This window comes from Mytilus californianus, unplaced genomic scaffold (assembly GCF_021869535.1).
Source record: "Mytilus californianus isolate M0D057914Y unplaced genomic scaffold, xbMytCali1.0.p SCAF_6, whole genome shotgun sequence".
Classification (NCBI taxonomy): domain Eukaryota; kingdom Metazoa; phylum Mollusca; class Bivalvia; order Mytilida; family Mytilidae; genus Mytilus; species Mytilus californianus.
The window spans coordinates 84,204,743-84,229,096 of NW_026262712.1; the positions used below are offsets into that span (position 1 = coordinate 84,204,743).

The 24,354-nt window shown below is 31.8% G+C and overlaps 1 protein-coding gene across 1 annotated transcript; it reads left to right on the forward strand.

The window, feature by feature from the left end:
* Positions 1 to 3,352: 3,352 nt before the first annotated feature.
* On the forward strand, positions 3,353 to 24,307 carry LOC127705063 (uncharacterized). The gene is made up of 6 exons (XM_052209338.1): positions 3,353 to 3,418; positions 11,164 to 11,340; positions 12,979 to 13,083; positions 18,569 to 19,041; positions 20,328 to 20,488; positions 22,981 to 24,307. Exons 2-6 carry the CDS (start codon positions 11,214 to 11,216, stop codon positions 23,714 to 23,716), a joined length of 1,602 nt encoding a protein of 533 aa, XP_052065298.1. The 5' UTR covers positions 3,353 to 3,418; positions 11,164 to 11,213; the 3' UTR covers positions 23,717 to 24,307.
* The last annotated feature ends 47 nt before the right edge of the window (positions 24,308 to 24,354 follow it).

Consider the following 24,354-nt stretch of genomic DNA (forward strand, 5'->3'; position numbering starts at 1 on the left):
ATCGGCTTTGCTCATTGTTGAAGGCCGTACTGTGACCTATAGTTGTTAATTTCTGTGTCATTTGGTCTCTTGTGGAGAGTTGTCTTATTGGCAATCATACCACATCTTCATATTTTTTATATGTAAGATTTCCGCAGCTTCCGCTGCTATTTTTGCAAAATAGGTGCAATTTGGGTACTGTGACGTTAAGTGCTTTATCCATTAGACAGTTTATGTAATGAGATTTAAGGTAAAGGTACAGTAAATGGGCAATGTCACAGATTTTGGTAAAAAATTGCGTACAATTTAGGCTCGTTGAACTATAACTGAAAATTTGAAAAAAAAAATACAATGAATTTAACTCTTTTATTTTCTAAAATATTACTTGACATCGCATTTACTTGTAATCTATGCAAGAACATGACAGAAAATGCTCCTTTAAAATCCACCAGATTATAACAAAACCGTGAACAACGTTCCACACTGACGGGATATGTAACCTTCAATGTCTCCTAGATAAGTAATTCTGAAGAAAGAATACTAAATTCAACATTCGCAGTTGTACAGCCAGATATAAGCAATCCAACAAAGGCTCTTCTTCAGACATCGCCAGTTTATATACCAAGCCGAAATGATTTACAAGTGACAAGCAACATACATTTTGTAACAAAAAAAAAAAAAAAAAAATATACCTCGGGGGAAACGACCATTCTTTACCAAAACGGAAAAATTTTTTTTTGTTATATTTAAGAATATATTTCACCCTCGCTGTTATTGCGAATATCAAGAACAAAACTACTCCAAATCTACAACAGCATGGTGAGATCTATACAGAGTACGCATATCATTTAGATGATGTATATATTGGCTCTCAATAATGACGACTTCAGTGTGTACACTAAAGAGATTTATCCTGCCGAACTGACTTTAAATAAAGCCAATACTAACAATGAATACTGCCCTTTCCTGAATCTTGATATCTTTATCTTTAACGGGAAGCTTAATACCAAAATTTATGATAAAAGAGATGATTTTTCATTTCCTATTGTTAATCATCCATTTTTAGATGGTGACGTTCCCTTGTCGCCATCTTATGGTGTTTATATATCTCAACTTGTTCGATTCGCTCGTGTATGTTACAACGTATTTGATTTCAACGAAAGAAATCTCTGTATTTCTGAAAAATTATTACACCAGGGTTTTCAATATCACAAACTAGTCAAAACATTTACTAAATTTTATCATCGGTACAAGGACATCATTCGTAAGTATAAATCAACATGCAGACATCTTATACGTTCAGGTATTTCACATCCAATATTTTATGATAATATTCTTTACAAAGCACAAATATGTCGGCATTTACCTCAAAAGCTAACCAAACCTTTAAACAGACTTATTCGGAAAGGATATAGTGACGATACTGTTGTCAAGTCATTAAGGATTGCATATTTTGGTATTAATATTGAATCACTCATATGGTCTTTGCATCGGATATAAGCACATTTATTCTAAAACCAGTTGTTGGCTTGATACGGGTTATGTTCTTTCATATATTTTATGATGGTATGATACTAAACCCCTAACGGGAGGGATTGTACTTGATTTTCAAATGATGAAGACATAATCTTTCAATCAGTTTAATTGAGGTCTGGAGCTGGCATATGTCAGTAACTGCTATATAGTAGTCCTTTGTTCATTTATGTATCATTGTCATTTTGCTTAGTTTCTTTTGTTACCTATTCTGACATCGGACTCGGACTTCTTTTGAACTGAATTTTTACTGTGCGTATTGCTATGTGTTTCTTTATTCTACATTGGCTAGAGGTATAGGGGGAGGGTTGAGATCCCACAAAACATGTTTAATTCAAACGCATTTTTTGCGCCTGTCCCAAGTCAGGAGCTTCTGGCCTTTGTTAGTCTTGTATGTTTTTTAATTTTAGTTCATTTATATGTTTTGGATTTTAGTGTGATGTCCATTTTCACTGAACTAGTGCACAATTTTGTTTAGGGGCCAGCTGAGGACCACCTCCGGGTGCGGGATTTTGTTGCTGTGTTGAAGACCCATAGGTGGCCTTCGGCTGTTGTCTGCTCTTTGGTCGGGTTGTTGTCTGTTTGACATATTCCCCATTTCCATTCTCAATTTTATCAGTATGGCAATTAACTTCTGGCGACAATATGAAAAAACTCGAAGCTGTACAAAGAAAGGACTTGTCACTATGTCTCACCAAGAACATCAAGTACAGAGGCAATGGAAGTCGAAGCCAATATACGGCAACCTATCGACCTTTGATTAGAATAAACCTCAGTACGAAGATTGGCAAAAATTTAATCTAAGACTGTGACAAAGCAGAACCAATTAAACAACAACCGAAACAGTATCTAAGCAACAACGATACTTATGAACAACAAGAGTCTCCATTTGGTACGGCTATAAACCCATTCATAGACACGTCCAAAGCTTTAAAGGTTGAGATCACACTTATAGAACCAGCGTACACATATAAAGCTTGCGCTGATGAGAGCACCAAGCTACTGGAGTCGACTATGTAGTTCAAAGAGCAGAACAGCTGAGCAAACTGTCGCTAGTAAACAATTAAGGTTGTAAAGGACCTACTAGGAGACAGCAAAGGCTCGACAGTAGTGGCATTCACAGACGGATCTTGTCAGGGTACATCAGGACCATGTGGGGCGGGGCGGTAGAATATTCTAGAAATAGCTTAAAGAGGTAAGTATAGCTAACAGAGGATCAATACTACTTGCCAAACTTTTAGCTATCATAATGGTCAATGAGCACTGCATTACAACATTTATAAGGACCAGCATATCTTATCTAATAATCAAAAATCAAATTGAAGTATCATTAAAGTTTATTCTGATATATTTTTTAGAGTATGTATCAAAGAATATATTTTTTAGAGTATGTATCAAAGAAATTACTCAGAGCAACGGTGTACCATAAGAGGAAACACAATAGTACAGAGAGATTGTGTCATTTATTGACCTTAGATTAGCGCGTGTTCTTTCTGATATTTTTTTTCTTGAGAGCCAGTATCCGACCAACAGCTACATTAGCTAGTTTCCTGGCTGTAGTAACATAGACACATTTTGACCCTGCATTCCAAATTATTTGCCTTTTATTTCTAGTACTTACTAGTTATATCGTCATGGTAGCTACAGGTTCAGTTTAATTTGTGTATTAGTTTTGCGACATACGACCTGGATAGTCAATCCAACGTAATCGAACCCAATGTCTATCAAATACATGAATAAGAACAATTTCCATTTATGTGCCGAGTTTGTACTGTGCCGAGTTTGCCATTTATCGAGTTTGTAAAATTGCCGAGAAGTAATCGTATCTGTCCCTGATCATTCAAGTCCCTGCAGAAAACGAATCGTATCAATCGACTTTTCAAGTATTGTTTAAATTTACATATATGTAAGTAAATGATACATGCATCCTGAACTTATTTCATAATGTTTATCATTTGAAATTTAACATGTGGATCCAGTTGAGAGACACAGACTCTTTATGGGTTAAATTCAGTATTTTCGGATCTCCTGTAGTTGGTGATGCAATACTGGTATACTAGTATTGTGCACAATACTAGTATAAAAATTTTGTACCAGTATTGTATTCCAGTATTGTACCAGTATTGTGTTTTTTTCAAATAAACAATACATATAGGTAATTAATCTTTTATTAAAGGTGTCACATATATATGCATAATGATATTAACATATGACATGACAATTTTATATGGAATGATTGTATGTTTAACTGATGATGCCATTGATGGTACACTGTGATTGTAATCAAAGAAAGTTTTAAATCTTCTGATGTTTTTTTCTTAAGGGAACCGTACTGTCTCAGCATTTTAACAAACTCGTTACTGTCTTCTATGATTTCTTCCAGCTCTCTCTTTCCAAGACTCAATAGTATATTTTAGTGAATTTTATATTGACATTAATGCTGTTATAGCTTCTGTATCATCATCATTGGTATTGTTATTTCTTCTTCAGATGGCATTTCTGCAACCCCCACTTCCTATATTGATATTTATGTATTCAGTCTGTGGACTTTCTCTTACGCTTACTAGATTACAAGCTTGTTTAGATAGCACCTGTACGGCTCTATTACTGTAGGAGTGCCTGTCTAGTATTCAGAATTTGAGTATTTGTACCAGTAGATATACATTGTATCTGCTACAAATTGTATTGCCAGTGGTCATGATGGTTCTGAATCAACTGCTTAAACTACCCTTAACATTCATGTAGACAAACTAGTTAATTTGATTATAATCAGGTTCCCCTATTAAGCAACATTTTATGTTTAATGGATATTAATATCTTTTATCATGCTTATTGTGAAAGATTGATAAAAAAATAAAGACAAACAAATGCTTAGAATCTTAGTATACATGTATAAACAGTGTTTCTCGTTTCTCGTTTTTTATATAGATTAGACCGTTGGTTTTCCCGTTTGAATGGTTTTACACTAGTAATTTTTTGGGGCCCTTTATAGCTTACTGTTTGGTGTGAGCCAAGGCTCCGTGTTGAAGACCGTACTGTGACCTATAATGGTTTACTTTTATAAATTTTGACTTGGATGGAGAGTTGTCTCATTGGCACTCATACCACATCTTCTTATATCTATGTATTAAAATATCTGTACAAAATATACGATGGCATACATGTTAATGCTGAATTTACAGTGTCATAGTGTTATAATTTGCTTGAATTTATTAAATAATAACTCAGATAATAAAGCTTTTATTTTATTTTATCTAAATTGAATTAAATAAAATATAGAAATATGATAAAATTATTAGCAATTATTTATATAATTAACAATTGTTTGAATAAGATGAGTTAATATTACAATAATCTTTTGTTTATTTGTACAAGTATAGTAATTATTTTTAACTGGTTGTTAATTGAATTCACAATTATCCTCTATAACCTTTTTGAGATAATTTAATCTCCCTTTGATCTTCAATATCTAATTCTGCTTAAAATTCTTTTTTTCATTATACACCTTAAAGTATAGTGAACAATACAACTACAATACTGGTATATCAGTAATGTACCAGTATTGCTGTTTTTAAAAAAAATGTTACAATACTGGTACAAAATTTTTATACCAGTATTGTGGACAATACTGGTCTACCAGTATTGCGATCACCAACTACAGGAGATCCGTATTTTCAACCTTGTTGAGTGACAATACTATTCACTGTCAATACACCTTATCGCTATTTATTCCATTCCGGGTAAGTTCTGAAATGGTCGTTTTATCTGGATGATTCGTTACAACTCTGATTCGTACCAACCAGTTCGTGCCAAGTTGCTTGGTCAATCCGTTTCAACTTTCTAAAAGGAACATTGTTTAACCATATGCACTATTAAAATTACCTTATAACATTTATTTTAGCATGTTAAGTGCTATACTTAAACATGATTTATAAAATGTATATATATAAATATTTATTTAGAATTTATTTTTATGGTTTATTCTGGAAATGATATATTGACCGATTATGCTATTTATCTAAGTAGATATTTCATGACAGCTTAATATAAAAAAAATACTAACTATAGATGTAAGAAGATATGGTAGAGTGCCAATGAGACAACTCTCCGTCGAAGTCACAATTTGTAAAAGTAAACCATTATAGGTCAAAGAACAGCCTTCAACACGGAGCCTTGGCTCACACAGAACAGCAAGCTATAACAGTCACTGGTACTACTTAAATAAGTGATTTCAGAATCACTTCTTCAAGTGATTTTGGCTGTGAAATATTAAAAATTTTCACAAAAATAAACACAGACTTTTTAAAATCACTGAAACAAGTAATTTGAGAAGTTAAAATGTAATCACTTCAATAAGTGTTTATAACATTTTCTTGATATTTTTCCCACAAGTTTGATTTTTTTATTGGTTAAACATTTTGTAAAACAAATGTAAAAAGACAAGAATTCCATTGAAAAACAACTATGTACATGCAGAAATTATCTTTTGCTTGATAAGCTTGTCAGTTTTTACAGTTAATTTAAAATATGCAAAAACTGGAATAATTTGTAGATCAGTACATAACCTTGAAGTAGATCATTCTAACTTGAAAGAAAACCAATCAGGTTACATAATATTGTTGACCTTTTCTGATAGTAAGAGTAGTTAATGAATATTTGATTACAGAAAAATTCCCAAGGGTATTTTTAAAAGCTTTAGCGCACTAACTTACTGCCCAAGCACACTGGTGAAATTAATATACAAAGAAAAAGGGATAATTGATCTCTGTAGGAAAATTAAAGAGAAGTTTGTCAAAATATGGAAAATCAATGAAATTAGCATATGAAGATCAAAGGAAACACCAAAATCACCTAATATTGATTACTGAATTTATCAAATCTCTGAAATAGGTGATAATGAAATCACTTGTTTAAGTAGTACCCCCTGACTGTATAAAGGGCCCCAAAATTACTAGTGTAAAACAATTCAAACAGGAAAACCAACGGTCTAATCTACAGAAAATGTATATAAAAAACGAGAAACACTTATGAACCACATCAACAAACACAACCACTGAACATCAGGTTCCTGACTTAGGACAGGTGCAAACAAATGCAGCGGGTTTAAACGTTTTAATAGGCGCCAACCTTCACCCTACCTGAAACAATAGTGTTACATCACAACATAGAAAAACACACTATAAAATATCAATTGAAATGGCTTAACTCAATCAAAAGACATACATGTATTAACAAAAACAAGTGAACATACACATGTACACTGAACAATTAAATTTGATCTATGACACAATGTATTAGAATACAAAATTAACTAGTTTTATTTTCCAAGAAATAATTATTGTATCATAATTGTGTATTTTATCACAATGCGCATAAAAGTCTGTTATGCATTCATCAAAAGAATAAATTAACCTGTACTCAGCTTGGGTCATAATTCTCATTTTTTTTTCCCTAGGTCAACTTCATTAAAACCTATAAAAATTAAATTTTGAAACTTAAATATTATAAAGGCTTAAAATTCCAAATAATTTTACATTCCATCATGGAATCTTCTTGTGTTGTTTAAATTGCCATCGTTCTTAAGTTAATGCATAAGACAGATAATTTCAAATTATAATACAGGTTCACATCAGGAAACACAAAGACAACCGAAGAAAAATGTATAACTAAATAAAAAAATATACTTCACACGATTCGGTGTTTTTTAAAAAAAAAAAATCTATTGAAAAACATCGTTTTATATGAAATATACTGCAAAACATTGGAAGTGAAAATTACTTTTGCACTGGACACTGATCTGTACAAATACTATAATATAGGGAGACATATATACATGTACATTAAAAAAAAACCAGTAACAAATGATTTAGTCCCAGTAATAATGAACAAAATCAGTTGGAATGAATTGACCAAATTTGGAATGAATTGGCTTGGAACGAATTGGACTTGGAACGAATTGACTAGCATTCTCTAAAATTACACAACTTTTTCATCCAGTTGAAGCTATCTGGGACCCTGTTTAAACAAAGTATCATACATAATACTTTTTGAAGAGACCTGTTTAAACCATCGTAAACACTTCAAACAAAATATTTTTTTTACTTTAATTTGAGTTTCGAAAAAGTGGATCATAATCTATCAAAGTTTCAAAGTGTTCACTTTCTAAATTTTTTCCTCCCTTAGCTCGTTACTGATGACCTTTGTTTTGGTGCCAGATGACCAAAACAGGAAGTTGTCTAAGTGACTGTTTTTTTCCGGATTGGACTAAATAGCGCTATTTATTCCCATCCGGATAAGTTCAGAAATTACACAACTTTTTCATCCAGTTAAAGCTATCTGGGGGCCTGTTTAAACAATGTATAATGCATAAAACTTTTCCTAAACTGCTACAGGCATGGTTAAACGATGTTAACACTTCAACAAAGCATTTTTATACTTGAATGTGTGTTTCAAAAAAGTGTATCATAATCAAATTTTCAAAATGTTCGCTTTCTAACCTTTTTCCTTCTTTAGCTTGTTACTGATTAACTTTGTTTTTGCAACCCATGACCCAAACAGGAAGTGACTGTTTTTTTTTCTGGATTAGACTAAATACTGATATTTAGACACTGATATGGTGTATGGTAAGAAGATCTCAAGAGCTTATAATGTTTGTACTGTTATATGTGAACCTAATCAAAATAAAACTTTTGTATAATGAAAAAAAATGGTTTTGCAAGTGATATTTGAAGTTGTGTTCTTTCAAAACTGAAAAGTTCATTTAATTTCCCAGTGGGCAAATATTAATGATCATGATGATATGGGATCACCTGAACTTAGATATAAGAAGATGTGGTATGAGTGCCAATGAGACAACTCTCCATCCAAGGCACAATTTGTAAAAAGTAAACCATTATAGGTCAAAGTACGGCCTTCAACACGGAGCCTTGGCTCACACTGAACAGCAAGCTATAAAGGGCCCCAAAAATGACTAGTGTAAAACCATTCAAACAGGATAACCAACGGTCTAAAACATTTTAACAGGCGCCAACCTTCACCCTATCCTGAAATAATAGTGTAACATCACAACATAGAAAGACACACTATAAAATATCAATTGAAATGGCTTAACTCAATCAAAAGACATATTAGCAAAAACAAGTAAACATACACTGAACGAATAAATTTGATCTATGACACAATGTAAATACAAAATTAATAATATTGTATCAACAGGTCAAATTAACAAGACAGTATGATTTGAGAGTACTCGCAGGTTCTGAAAGCTAGTTAAAAGCCAAAAACAATTAATAATAAAAAATCATGCATCAGTCTTAAATCAGCTAAAACACATCCCAGAGATTTAGTGTTTTAACGTCATGGACAGTCAAATAAGACATGACTTATGTAATGCCAAAATAAAAGTATCGACAAGCAATGTGTAATGTGTGTCCAAAATTAGGGAAATCCCTGTTTTGGTATGTCTTCATATGTCCAGTGATTTCGCACACGCCTTTTTAAAACAGTTAATTTTGAATTAAGGAAGGATTTTATAAAAAGAAGTTCAGTTTGAACCAAACAGACTGCCAAGGATGTGGAGCAAAAGTTTTTTTCAGTTTGAAAAAATTTGCCATAAAATAAAACCTTTTTTTTCTAATAATGTCATAATGTTTATGGAAAATGGTTAAATATGGTTAATCATAGGATGCAATTATAAATTTATGCTTGAACTTATTAATTTTTATCTGTTTAATCTTTTCTGTCGAGAAGGCTCATTTAAGCTTTTGTAAATTTATACTTGGAGTAAGTAAAAAAGCAACAAATACTGAGTTATGGGTGAACTGGGCAGATACCCACTATTTTTGGAGATTTTATTGAATATGTTTAAATACTATATACGTTTAAAAAAATCTGATGATTTATTATCAAAAGAAGCTTTCAACCTCTCAAAGTCTCTACATGATGAGCAGAAAAAGAGCTGGTATACAAGTATTCAAACTTTATTTAAATACTTTAGCATCAATGAAAATTATGTACTTAATTTAAAAACAAAGTTCAAAAACTATTCAAAAAGATGCAATCAAAATATAATTTAACATGGCATACTGAGCTTAATCATGTTAATAATGATTTCAGAGGCAATAAACTATATGGGAACAAGCTTAGAACTTACAGACTTTTTAAAAGCAGATTTTGCTTAGAAAATTACCTTTTACAGGGAAATTTTAAAATACAGAAATTACTTAACAAAATTCCGTATCAGTACTCACAATTTGGAGATTGAGAGGGGAAGGTACAAAAATCTGACAGTATCAGAACGTATCTGTAAATTGTGTGGTACTGAGGTTGAGGATGAAATTAATTTTCTTCTTCAGTGCCATAAACTTTCAAATATTCCTCTTAACTTTGTAAATGAAATAAAATAACGGTTTAAAAATTTTAGTAGTTTAGATATTAAATCACAATTTATTTGGCTTATGTCTTCTGAAGATATTTTCATACTCCAGAAACTTGAAGATTTAATGGAAAACTTACTCATAGGAAAGTTTCCTCAAATGATAAATAGTTGTAGATGTTGTAATGAACAGTGATCCCCCCCCCTTTACCCAGTTATATTATTTTATAGCAATAACTACTGTGCTTGTTGTGTTCTTCTGCTTGTCTTAATAAATGTTTTCTTTTCATTGAACTTGCTTCAAACTATAACATTGTGTCTTAATCATATTGAATCACTTGTAATCATTAGTACGAAATTAATGTTGATTATTCTGCTCCTTGTGCATGTTGTAGGCGCTGTGATTAGCAATAAAATATTTGTTTGTTTGTCCCTTCAGAAGACTAAAACAGTTACACGAAAGATTCTATTTATGTAACATTGTAGATATGACAAAATATGGTAATGTGCAATAAAACCGGCCGAGCTGAGACAGGGGATTCCACTGTATATTATGATCTAATTAGATTATGTTATATATATTAGTTGATAAAACATTATAATTGTGTATCAGCAAGGTTTTTAGATACTGAAGTACTGAAGATTTGGCTTATAAAGGCCTTTTTCGTTAGATATATTTTTTCTCTCTCTTAAATTTCTTTTGATCTAGTATTTAAAAGCTGCGCATGCAAACATGGAATATTGTCTGGTGGTTATTTTGCAATCACATAATATGCACAAAAATATACCCCTGTGCAAAATAATACATGTAATATGAACAAATCAAATGATCAAGGATATTGAAGTGAAGGCACACTTCTTGTTTGATGTGATTTAACCCCAGCATGTAAAGTACCTGTATATGCGTATATATCAGTCAGCAGGGTTTAAGAACATTAGTTGTTCGACCTGCTAGTCAAATGCGTTTTGTTAAAATATACTTTTTCACTCTTTTGGTCTTTTGGAAAATGTTGTTTGTGCTGTATTTAAACCCCTCTACCAAGAAATTTGTTTTGCATGCACACGTATAAAATTGTGTTTTTATCCAACGCAATCATAGGTTTGAACGTTGTTTTCAATTTAGACTTGTATATATATATATATGAATCACAAAAATAACAAATTGCTAAAAATCCATGTTTCCAGTATGTAACATTTGTAATCTGTTCAAAATTTCCAGGAGGATTAATTGTGTAGTTCTCTTTAAAAAAAAATACTGTATTGAAATACATTTGTAGGTGTACAAGATAGCAGTACATGCAGCAATTCTCTGAAACACTTGAGTGATATGAATAAAGATCTACACAACAACATGGATCCAATACCAGAGCTTAAAACCACAGCCTTTTTAAATAAATTGCAACCACCGAGTACAGTTCTAAAACCTGTTATTCCTTCTGGAACTACCTTCACAGGTATGTACATGAACTCTATTTTTTTTCACATTTTTACATGTACATTGTAGCTGGCCAACATACATGGTTACAGTGTTATTAAATTTCTTACCTGTTCAATGTATCTTTAACAAGACTCAGATATGTTAAAGACATTTAATCATTGCATGCATTGATAGCAGGATAGAGACTGGACAAAACAATAAACAAAAAACTACATGCAACATATATACATGACATAGGAATAAAGGAAATGTGGTTTGTACATCACTAAGACAAAAACAGCAGTACACATGGTACAGTCAAAGCAAAATAGACATATATAGAAGCAGCATAATAATCATGTCATTTTTTTCAAAACAATATACATGTAAACAAGAAAAGCCAATCAAATTAACCTATTCTTCCTATCACTATTTGTGCAGTGTGATACAACAAATATCTCTTCATGCTAAAATAGATAACAAGCCACAACCTTCAGAGAAGTAATATCATCATCCTTCAGGACAGTTAAAAAGCAAGGTATACCATCTACTTGCCACAATACATCATGTACTGTGTTACAACCCTAGCTAAAGCCCATGAAGAAAGGCTTTACTTGACTAATATGAAAAAAAAAAATTGCAGATAAATAAGTCATTGAAAATAATTACTTTGTCAGAATAATGCCCCTTTCAGGATGACTGGCACAAGATTGAAATTCTGGGATCTAAAGTTCATTCTAGCAGTTACTTGAATCATATCACAACAATTGATCGTGATATAGAAACTTTCACGATCAAGTGTTGTGATATGACTGGCTTATCCAGTATCATGAAACAATATTGAGACATTTCCATTGTCTATTCGCCTGGTCATTTCACCATGACAACAGAGATACATGTATGTGATTTCTTCAATAATAATATACTAAACACTCACACTTTTCACCCTAACATATTCTTTTTGTCAAGTGTATTACATTCTGAAACTTGCAAAAAGTTTTGAAATAACTGATGTTAATGTTTGAGGCCTGAACAGGACATTTGACATCATACTGGTATGTGCAAAAGACTAGATCAATGAGTAGTGGAATTTTATATTTAACACAAAGAGAATGTTTTTTATAACTCAGAAATCATAAGAGAAATAGGTTAAACAACGTGTGAGAATTGGATACTGTAAATTCAGAAATTATTGTGAGGTTTTTATTAATGCGAATAATGCGACTGGGCGAGTATCGCAATAATGAGACCTTGCATTCTGATAACCAAAATATAGACCTGTATGCACATTTTTTTTCGAAATCGCAATAATAAAAACTCAAATTTTTGTCCATTCTTGAAAAATTGCAATAATTAATGCACGCAATAATTTCTGAATTTACAGTATTGCTTCATATCAACAGTTATTTAATGTAAATAATAATGATAGACAAGCCTGTGTTTATTATTATATTTAATTAAATAACTTGATATGATATCAATCAATATCCAATTCTTACTCTTTATGAAACCTAAAATAACCTTGCATTCATATCAATATTATTTTATTATATATGTCATACATGTAAATGATGTATATACATTATACATGTATATATGACTTTTATAACATTAAGAATCATATCATTCCTTTTGTTAACACTCATTTGATATAATGATTTCTCCTTTTTTTGAGGATCATGGAGGAATGTAAATACCAAGTGCCAATTTGAAAGAGTAGACCCTTTTGTGGAAAGGTCAAGTGATGAAATCATGGAAATTGCAATACCAACTTTTACAGGTAGTTAGTTTGGTTACATTTACAAATCACATATTGAGTTCTAGAAAACATTTCAAATCGCATATATTTTTAAAATATATTCTGGTTAAAAGGTGCATAAGCTGTCAAACTTATGTTCACTGATTTGACTCAATTTCTCATATTTTCTTTAATAACATACTAATTAAAAACGTCTATCCAAATTACAAAATGTCCTAAAGAAACAATTTACATCATGCTCATATCAACCTTTCGTGTGTATTTATGCCATCTAATTAACCATCAAGATAATCTCCTAAGAATTCAGTAGGTCATATGACCTGATGTAAACATGAATATAAATATAAATACACAATCAAACACATGCAATAGTTAATCACAATTTTTCTAGGTCTGTGTGGTTTCATGTCATAGATTAAATAAAATGTAAAACATTGGTTTACCTGTATACGAAAGATTTTTTTGTAGGCAGAATCTTTCAATGTCAGGGTTGTTCCCTGTGGTCGCCTTTTTTCACTTTTCAATGTTGAGATTCTTTTCTTTTTAATAACATTAAATGCTTAGCACATGAGCAGTTAAGGGGTCAAACATAAGTTCTCATGAATCAGGATTCAAATGAGTTGAATTATAGAGTTGCAAGCCCATAATACATCAGAGATGTTTTTGAGCTTACTTTGCAAAAAATTGAACCAAAGTTACTGCTTATAGAGAAAAATTATTTCACAATTCCACTTTATTAATGTTTGAAACAAAAAAAAGTGATATTTTGTTTTTTTTTATAAATTCTTAGCTATTGCCCCTTTAATAGGTGATAAAATGTTCTAAACATATTGTCTAATCTCACTATTTTATTTGAACAATATTAAACTAAGAAGATGCGGTATGATTTCCAATGGGACAATTATCAAGAGTTCAAATGATGTGGATGTAAGCAGTTATAGGTCACTGTACGGCCAGTATATTTTATTCAAATCCTTACTTTACTTTTACAATTTGTGTTGCATTTATCAAACTGAACCAGTCATGTTGGATCTATGTGATCACTCCAGATTTTAGGATGATGCAGAATTCTGAATTGAAGACATATCATTACACTAATAATGTGTTTTATGATTTGCAGAGAGCTCATACACCATATGAATCATTATTAATGTAATTATTTGTCCTTCATTAAGAAACAAGAGGTCAAACAGTTGCTTAATTTTATGTACCGGTATACACTGCATATAGTTCATGCACTTTTTTCAAATACTATTATTCCATTTCTTTCCTTAGGCAAATAAGAGTACTGATATAATACCGATATGATTGACAACTGTCATGATTAGCAAAAGTGTTTTTTCAATGCCTCTTTCTGGAAATTATTTGAGTCAAACTTAAAAAAACACAATATATATATGCTACACCTTAAGAAGATTCTTTCCATCCATGTCAAAATTATTAAACTAAAAAATGTTTAGAAATAAAAAGAAATTAAAAATTGTTGCACATTCTAAAATTGAAATATTGAAAGAATAAGCATCAAGATTGAGAAATTTTCTATCTTAGGGCAATATAATATAATCTGTATAGTAAGATTATGGAAATAAAATTAACCCTTTAAACAATTCATGTTCAGTGTCATATAATTTTTATAAAAAATTAATAAATGCACCTAAGATTAGTTAGATAAAAAGTATACCTATGTTTGAACATAAAAATACTATCAAAAGCAACTGTTTACAAGTGAATTCAGGGAGACAAGCTTATTATCATCTGAAAAAAAAAAAAAAATCTTTCTAGATAATGCAATAGTGTTATATCAATTTTTAGGCAGTTAAGCTGCCTTATGCTAGCACCCTAGATTTGTGTTCTTCCTAACGAATGCTGAAAAAAGTGCCATTGTTGTAATCTAGCAGGCTAATATGTTATTTATAACTAATTGGACATTTTTTTCATTCTTTTAATTCTGGAATACAAAAAATATGACCAGAATAACCTTAAATGATCGTCGAACGACGCATAATATTTGAAGTTGCACATAGGAAATAGTGCTCAATAGAAATCCGTACGTAGTTTATTATCCCCTGTGCTTTTGGCTAAGATGGCAAAGAACAATTGTATGAAATATTTCATCGCCGAAAATCTGTAATTACAAGTCGTTTATATTTCCCAAATGGCAAAATGCGCAGGAATATTGTTCATGTACACCAAATCTCTATGATAGAGGGAATAAAGTTATATATAGTACACATGTAGTCTAAGTTGGCGGTAATTTTAACTTACACAAAACGTAAGTTCGTTTGATTCTGATGATATAAAGTCCGATTAAGCGAAAGTACTCTTAATCATGATATTCTTTTAGTTTAAGAAGATTGTGATTATTTAATTGATTTCAATTAAATGTATGCACATTTAAATTCCTTTCTTTTATTAAATTATTCCGTTTATCACTGAACTTGTTGTTATTTTATGAATGAAAAACCGGAAATGACGTAATCAATGTCGACCAATCAGGTCGCTGTTTTAAAAAATGCGGAATAACTCGTCCCAGAGACATGTCAGATTAACTTAGGGTTTCATAAAATGTAAGACTAACATGTCTAGCGGAGTCATCAATCTTTCGTCTGTGCATTGGGAACTATTTAGGGGTATTTTGAGGGCCTAAAGAAGGGAGGGGTTTACTGTAGAACCCTATGGGATTTTATTTTCAAATGACTATTTATACTCGAAAACAGTAAATGATAGACACGCGTGGTCTTCAGTAATGAGAACAGGACAATGAAACAAATCAAATAAAATATAGGGTGAGTCCCTGGGGGTCATAACACTCCCCTTCAATTTGAAAATGTTCTTTTATCTTGTAAACGGTCGCGATCCCCACCCCTAAACCATATATATACTTGTATGGGACAATAAAACAAAGTCAAATGAAAATTTGGGGGAATCCCTGGCGTCACCCCACCCACTTCTGTTTCAGAACTTGTAAACGGTCTATATCCCCACCCCTAAACCATATATATTCATGTATGGGACAATATAACAAATTAAATGAAATATAGGGGGAGTCCCTGGGGTCACCCCACCCCTTCCTGTTTGAGAACTTTGAAACGGTCGAGATTCCCACCCCTAAACCATATATATTAATATATGGGACAATATAACAAATCAAATGAAATATAGGGGAGTCCCTGGGGTCACCCCACCCCCTCTTGTTTGAGAACTTGGAAACGGTCGAGATCCCCACCCCTAAACCATATATATTAATGTATGGGACAATATAACAAATCAAATGAAATATAGGGGAGCCCTGGGGTCACCCCACCCCCTATTGTTTGAGAACTTGTAAACGGTTGAAATCCCCACTCCTAAACCATATATATTCATGTATGGGACAATATAACAAATCAAATGAAATATAGGGGGAGTCCCTGGGGTCAACCCACCCCCTCCTGTTTGAGAACTTGTAAACGGTCCCCACTCCTAAACCATATTTATTCCTGTTTGTCATTTCAAAATAATTTGAATGATATACAGGGTCAATCTCCTAGGCGTCACATTATGTGACATATGCAGATCACTTTACTAGACCAAACCAATGTGTACTTGACTTTGCCCAATGTCAGGCGACCATGGGAATGACGAATTATGGGAGCTTTGTTTGGGAGACTTCGTAACAGCATCCTGTTACAATTATTTCTTGTTTATTATAAAATTTTATTGATGCAAAAAATGAGTCTAGGTAAATTGAATTTACTTTAATTATTTTTTGAATTATTTCTGGGCCTATAAAAATTTTCATTTATGGCTTTTTTAAAGAAAACATATAAATCTTTCAAGCAGTGTAAAGCCCAAGAATGTTTGACTAATTGTTTTATTTGACCGGAGAACCTGAGATCACCCCCAGTTTTTGGTGGGGTTCGTGTTGCTTAGTCTTCAGTTTCTATGTTGTGTCATCTGTACTATTATTTGTCTGTTTGTCTTTTTATTTTTGGCCATGGAGTTGTCAGTTTGTTTTCGATCTATGAGTTTTACTGTCCCTCTGGTATCTTTCGTCCCTCTTTTATAATCACCTGTCATTTTATTCCAAACTTGGTATGGAGTGATATCACGGACTTGGGGTGAAGGTGGGGGTCATTTACATTTACTATGGTCAGGGCAGTCAGACCTCACCTTTGATCCCTGTAGTAGTAAACATTTGTCTGATTTGTGTCTCATAACTTTTGTACTGTAGAACCCAAACTCAGTGTTCCTTCCAGGGAAGCAAGTCCATTCATACAATTACGTCAACTTGTACCACTAAAAGTCAACTGGTACCAACGTTAACTACCAACTAGAACACCTGCAATCATTGCAAACTTGTACCACTGCAGACTCACCATTAAAAATATACATTGATATATGCGTTGCTTTAGAAAACCTTGATAAAATATTAATTAATTTGCCTTAATAATCAATTCATTAAATAAACATAAATGTACAATATACGAATGTTTAATGTTTGTTCTTTCAAATCTGAAAAAAAAAATTGAAGCAACACTGCCACAGTTTTCATAATTACGTTTGCCTTGGTTTTTGGTTAACTACCTGCAGCGCTTACAGTGCTTTGATTTATTTTGTTCACCACCATATCTGAGAATATGATTTGACATCATGCCCACAACTCTTCCATCAGTGATTTCGATTACTTTGATTATCAGAAGTATACATTCTTCACAAAATTTTGTGAGCTGAAAATAATAATGAAAACAACGTTCTATGCATCAATCCTTGTGTTGTCAGATATTATTAGACTCATGATATTAGATTTTCCCTTAGTATCTTTTCTCTCTCTTTTTTTTAATAGAAACTTACATCCAAACACAAATTTGCATGATGGGCCAAAATTGACAAAAGATTATAGCCAAATCCATCTAAGGTCAACCTAACATTTCTTAATAATTTATGAATTTATTAAAAGGCAATTTTTCTTATTCCTGGCCTCAAACTGCAATAAAGTATTTATGACTAAGAACTACCTGTCTTACAAACATCTAGCTAAAATAAAACAAGAAATAGAATTTGTTCAAATGTTTATATATAACAATATCTAATAAATGTTCATATTAGTTCTTCAGGAAAGTGTAATTTGTTACATTTAAAACTTCTGTCAGGTGAAATATGATTTTCTGATTTAATGTATTGCATTGAGAAACACTACCAGAAAATGCTGATTTCTACTGGCTTTGTGGTTTTAGTTTGTGCTCTATCTGGACACTGCCAAAATTCCCATTTTACTAGAAACTATCTGGAAATTAATGGATTAAAAGTTCAAGAGCAGTATTTTCTTCACTATTGTGAGGGGGATTCGATGGTGGGTATGGTAGAATGCATTTGTACATCGAAATCTATGGAATTGAAGGCAAAACATTTGTGAATGTAATACTTAACATGTTTATGTTAAAAAAAGTAATCAAGTTCTTTTGACAACTAATATCAAACACTTGAGTCGGTATAATTCTACAAAACATGTTTTTCCTTTTTGCAGAATGGAAAGAAACAGAAGAGAGAGCAAATATAATGCATGATTCCACAGACATGCCAGATACCACTTTTAAACGTGGTAGTGTTAATTTTTTTTACCACACTCAAGAATATCTGCCCCCCAAAAATGCCATTTTCAACTTAAATTGTAAATATTGTGATAAAAAATTTGCAACTATTTGGAATTTAGAAGATCATCTGCAGCAATTACATACAAACCATCATCTATTACGTTGTCGTTTTTGTGATAAAACTTTTTGTACAACAGGTAGATTATACGAACATGTCATATATCATCACAATAAAGGTCAATTTATAAAAGATCAACTTTTGATGGGAGTACCACAAAAAAGAAGCAATCAAATTTCAAAGTATATAGGACAGAGAGATGAGCTTACTTGGCATATGAATTATTTAAAGCGTCGCATTTTGACAAAGAAGTCCATGTTAGAGATTCAGTTGCTGAATGATATAAAGGTATGACTAAGTAAGATAGATAAATACCTGTATTTTTATTCAAAGAAAAATTCTGCAGTATCTCTTATCTTGACAAAAAACAAATTGGACATGAAACAGAAAATATTCATTTTACTGAAATTATTAGTTTTTGAGCCAGAATGATAATTTCTACAAAATGATTTTTTTTGAAGAATTTTTTTTTTACATTAATATAATTGGATCGGAATTAGAATGATTTAAACTCATCTGTGCATGTGATTTTGTTTTCAAGTAGATCCCTAGCTATTTTAGAGTCCCTATATCAAAGATCTAAGAGCTGTTTGTAAATGAGATCATCATTACTGTGGATTCATTATTATTCGTTGGATACCAATTTTTGTGGATTTTGTGGATATATGTTAACCATGAAATTAAAAGTTCAACGAATGGCAAATTTACTATAGGCATGTATGCAGACATTGTCAAAAACCACGAAATTAAATATCCATGAACATGTAAGTTTTCCTTAATCCACGAAAATTGGTACCCACGAAAATAAATGAATCCACAGTAACTCTTAAATGGTCAATAGTTTGTTGTAAGCACCAGTTCTGTTCCAGTATGTTTTTGAATACAATGAAATTTTACAGTCACTAACAATTGTAATGAGATCTTTCTTTGATGAACCCTGAATTTCAGAACCAGTTCTTCCATGAAATATGCCTTGGTTTTTTTACGAACATGTGGCTATGAGTATATTTCATCATGTATGTGTCGATAACTAATTTTAAAAAGTTATTTGAGTTTCATCCTCTACATTTCATATTTGTTTATTATGAGAACCAGTTTTCTTCAGGATTTTCAGTAACATTTAAAATGCAGTGAAATTTTACAAAATTGTTTAGCATTACACTCATTTGAAGATGTGCATGTTTTTTGACAATTTATTGAATAACCTCGTCTTATTTTGACAATTCAATGTCTAGCAATTCTGGAATGATTGTAAAAAATTAATGAAGGATAAGTTATGATTTTTGGAAACATCTTTTTATGCTAGGATTTCAATAAAATCTAGGTATGATATACGGATCCAAATTAATTACCGTTGTCAAAATTTTCATTGGCTGCCATATTCATATTTAACCGAAGCTGGTAGTGGCTACCATAATACATAAAAAAAATCATTGTACTCAGGTTTTAATCAAACTTGATATCTAAATAGAACATATATCTTTTATTAACTTATTCCTGGTGTCAAAATGAAATTCACAAAAAAATGTTACCATATGAACATGTCTTTTTTGTAGTTATATTTTGTTTTTCAGTCAGAAATTATTTTGGAAAAAAGTAAACTGAAGGGGTCCAATGGGCAAGAAGTTATTGTAATGGGTCCACCCATAGTTCCTTTGCTGTTACAACAATTGAAACAAAAACTGACTCCTTTATACAATGTAGATTCAAAAAGGAAGAGGAAATCAAAAACCAGGTAATTACAAAAGATTAAAATACTGGTTGTTTTTGTCTCGTTTTGACAAATACAAAAAAAAGCAAAACTAAACATATCTCTGTGTCAACAGTTTATATTCTATTCCTCTCTTCTGCTAAATATACAATGGACTACACTTGAATTCATACCAAATAATTACATAATCTAATTATTTGCATAAGAATTCAAACTTGTCTCTTCTATAAAATAAATCTCTTTTATTGCATTTATAAGTCAATACAGAATTCATGTTAATGACTTAAAGAAATCAACATGATCAACAACAAAAATGATAAAAAATGTACTATTCTAGTTGCAATATTTTGTTCTTTTTTGTTTCTATTGACAGCAAAGATATGTTTATTAAAAACACCATCTAAGAAATATTTGCTAAAAAATAGCACTGTTGGCAAGGGGCCAAGCATTAAGTACTTTGCATTCATCAACCTTTGTCATATTTTTGAAATTTTCTTTATATATTAGTACATTGTGGAATGATTCATTTGGAGGCAGGACATTTAATTGATGTACAAAGCAATACACATCTGGAAAAAGATAATAAGTATTTCATTAGGAATCAAATTATAATGGATAAATGAATGGTGTAGTTACAATATTTATGACATTTATTGACAATAGCATACTTAGAAATAATTATATATAAGAAGATGTGATATGAGTGCCAATGAGACAACTCTCCATCCAAGTCACAATGTTTAAAAAGTAAACAATTATTGGTCAAAGTACGGCGTCAATACTGAGCCTTGGCTCATAGCAAACAGCAAGCTATTAATGGCCCCAAAATGACTAGTGTAAAACAATTCAAACAGGAAAACCAACGGTCTAATCTATATAAAAAATGAGAAACAAGAAACACTTATGAACCACATCAGCAAAGGACAACTAATGAACAACAGGCTCCTGACTTAGGACAGGTGCATACAAATGCAGTTTGTTTAAACGTTTTAACAGGCGCCAACCTTCACCGTGATTTAATTCGATCGAAAAGACATATAAACAAAAAGTAAACATGCACTGAACAAATAAGTTTGATCTATGACACAATACAAATACAATATTAAAAAAAAACATTAAAAAACATAACTTGCACATTTATAATGAGATTCACAAATGTGTTAAATGATCAGTAAGCTAATATTCTTAGGACAGGAACAGGTCTAAGTGATTTTTCATCTCTAGTTTAATGGCATATTGGACATTGTTAAAAGATTTGGGTTTTATCAGTTTTGACCAAATTAAGTATTCCTTATTGGAAGTACTGACAGTTTTACCTATATTTGGACTTTCTTCTTAGAAACTACAATACCCTATTTGAACAGTCCTGTTTTAGCCGCAGAATTAGTCAGAATTCAATTTTTATGTTGACTATTACAGATCAAAGCATATCATTTTGGATAAAATGCATAAAAATTTATATGTAGCATGTGTAGTATTGCTTTTATTATACCCCACGCAACGAGTTGCGGAGGGTATAATTTTTTTGACCCATCAGTCCGTCCGTCTGTCAGTCAGTCCGTCCGTCAGTCCGTGTGTCCGTCAGTCCGTCCGTCCATCAGTCCGTCCGTCCGTCAGTCCTGTTTCATGTCATCGCAACTCCTCTCAAACCACACAACAGAATTTCACGAAACCTTTTTAGATAAAAAGGACATATTATGTAGTTGTGCATATCGACAGGAAATTACGATTCAATTTTTTTTCTAGGAGTTATGCCCCTTTGAACTTATTTGCTTCAATGTACTACTGCAACAGTTTGTCATCGCAACTCCTCTCAAACCACACAACAGAATTTCACGAAACCTTTTTAGATAAAAAGGACATATTATGTAGTTGTGCATATCGACAGGAAATTACGATTCAATTTTTTTTCTAGGAGTTACGCCCCTTTGAACTTATTTGCTTCAATGTACTACTGCAACAGTTTGTCATCTCAACTCCTCTGAAACCACACAACAGAATTTCATGAAACCTTTTTAGATAATAAGGACATACTATGTAGATGTGCATATCGACAGGAAATTACGATTCAATTTTTTTTCTAGGAGTTACACCCTTTGAACTTATTTGCTTTAAGGTACTACTTCAACAGTTTGTCATCTCAACTCCTCTGAAACCACACAACAGAATTTCTGAAACTTTGTAGATAATAAGAACATACTACGTAGATGTGCATATCGACAGGAAATTACGATTCATTTTTTTTTCTAGGAGTTACGCCCCTTTGAACTTATTTGCTTCAATGTACTTCTGCAACAGTTTGTCATCTCCACTCTTCTGAAACCACACAACAGAATTTCATGAAATTTTGTAGATAAGAAGGACATACTATGTAGATGTGCATATTGACAGGAAATTATTATTCAATATTTTTTCTTATACAATTTTTTTTGTTACACTTATTTAATATCTCCAATGACAATGTGGGGATGTGGGATATGTGAGCATGCTCACTAAGGTTCTTTAATTTTCACTAGGGCTGAAATAGAGATTGTTGAAGATGAAAATAACTCCCAGGAACAAACAGATGTTTTCAATGATACAAATCCTTCTAAAGAAAAAAATTTACAAGGAAATGATGAAGAAGTTATTGTGAAGATGGAAGTTGATGACCCAAAAATGCTTCAGGGTCAATGTGTTATATTGAATGGAGAGAAATTTATAATTAAACAAGAGGATAATGTTGAGGGTTCATATTGTCTCAATAAACTTGACATACATGTATTAAACTCTCCAATAAACAACACAATAGATGAGTCTGAGGCAATTTCTAAAGATTACGAATGTTATGAAGGACAAATTTTCATCAAAAGAGAAACAGAAGATGAAGACAATAATTTTTCATACAAAACTGGAAAGGAACAAGTAAACAATTCCAATATTGATGAGTCCCAGCAAATCTCTCAATGTCATGGGAATGAAATTCTCATCAAGAAAGAAATTGAAGATGAAAATTTAATTTTTTCTCACACAAATGTAGAGGAGCAAGTTAATATAAACAATATTGATGATTCTCAGGGAATGGTTGAATGTCATGGAAACGAAATTATCATCAAGGAAGAGGTTGAGGATGAAGACTTTAAGTTATCTCACTCAAATGGAGAGGAACAAGTTAACATGAATAATGGTGATGACTCTCAGGGAATGGTTGAATGTCTTGGAAACGAAATTATCATCAAGGAAGAGGTCGAGTATGAACATTTTGAGTTTTAATACATTACTGGAGAGAAAAGATTAAGTATTCCAGATAGTAATAGTTCCAATGGAATTTCCGAAAGTGACAGGGGGAAAAAGTTCATCAAAGTAGAAATAGAGGATGAACACTCGAAATTTTCATACAAAACTGGAGAGAACAAGTAAACAATGCCAATATTGATGATTCTTAGAGAATGTCTGAATGTTATAGAGTGAAATTATCATCAAGAACGAAGTGGTGGATGAAGACTAGATCTTCTAAAACATTTGTCCAGAGACAAGTCAAGTAACACCATTTTTATTGAAAAAGTTAATGAACAAGAAGGTTGCTCATCTACTTGATTGGTAATAAATTGCACTGTTTTATTATTTTAAAACAGACAACAAAAATGAATTAGCAATTGTCAAAATGAGCTGACATTGCAAAAAAATGCAGATCAGCTGAGTGTGTTGATAAGATTGGAGATTTATTGTAAGTCCAAATTTGACAGATGATGTGTTATTAAAGTAAGTACAGACAGTGATTGAAGTATTAAATGAAGAAAAAAGATAGCATAGCAATTTGTTTGGTAAAAAGAGATAATGAGATTGCATTAAAAGTTAATTTATTTACTGTTTTTTTCTGTATGTGTAAAAGCATGAACTGAATATATTTA

What these genes read in the sequence shown, in the direction of transcription:
- LOC127705063 (XM_052209338.1), top strand. Translation starts at nt 11,214, where the DNA reads ATGAATAAAGATCTACACAACAACATGGATCCAATACCAGAGCTTAAA. An exon ending in TTCTGGAACTACCTTCACAG is followed by an intron (nt 11,341 to 12,978) that starts GTATGTACATGA and finishes CCTTTTTTTGAG; the next exon opens with GATCATGGAGGAATGTAAAT. An exon ending in AAGAGGAAATCAAAAACCAG is followed by an intron (nt 20,489 to 22,980) that starts GTAATTACAAAA and finishes AATTTTCACTAG; the next exon opens with GGCTGAAATAGAGATTGTTG.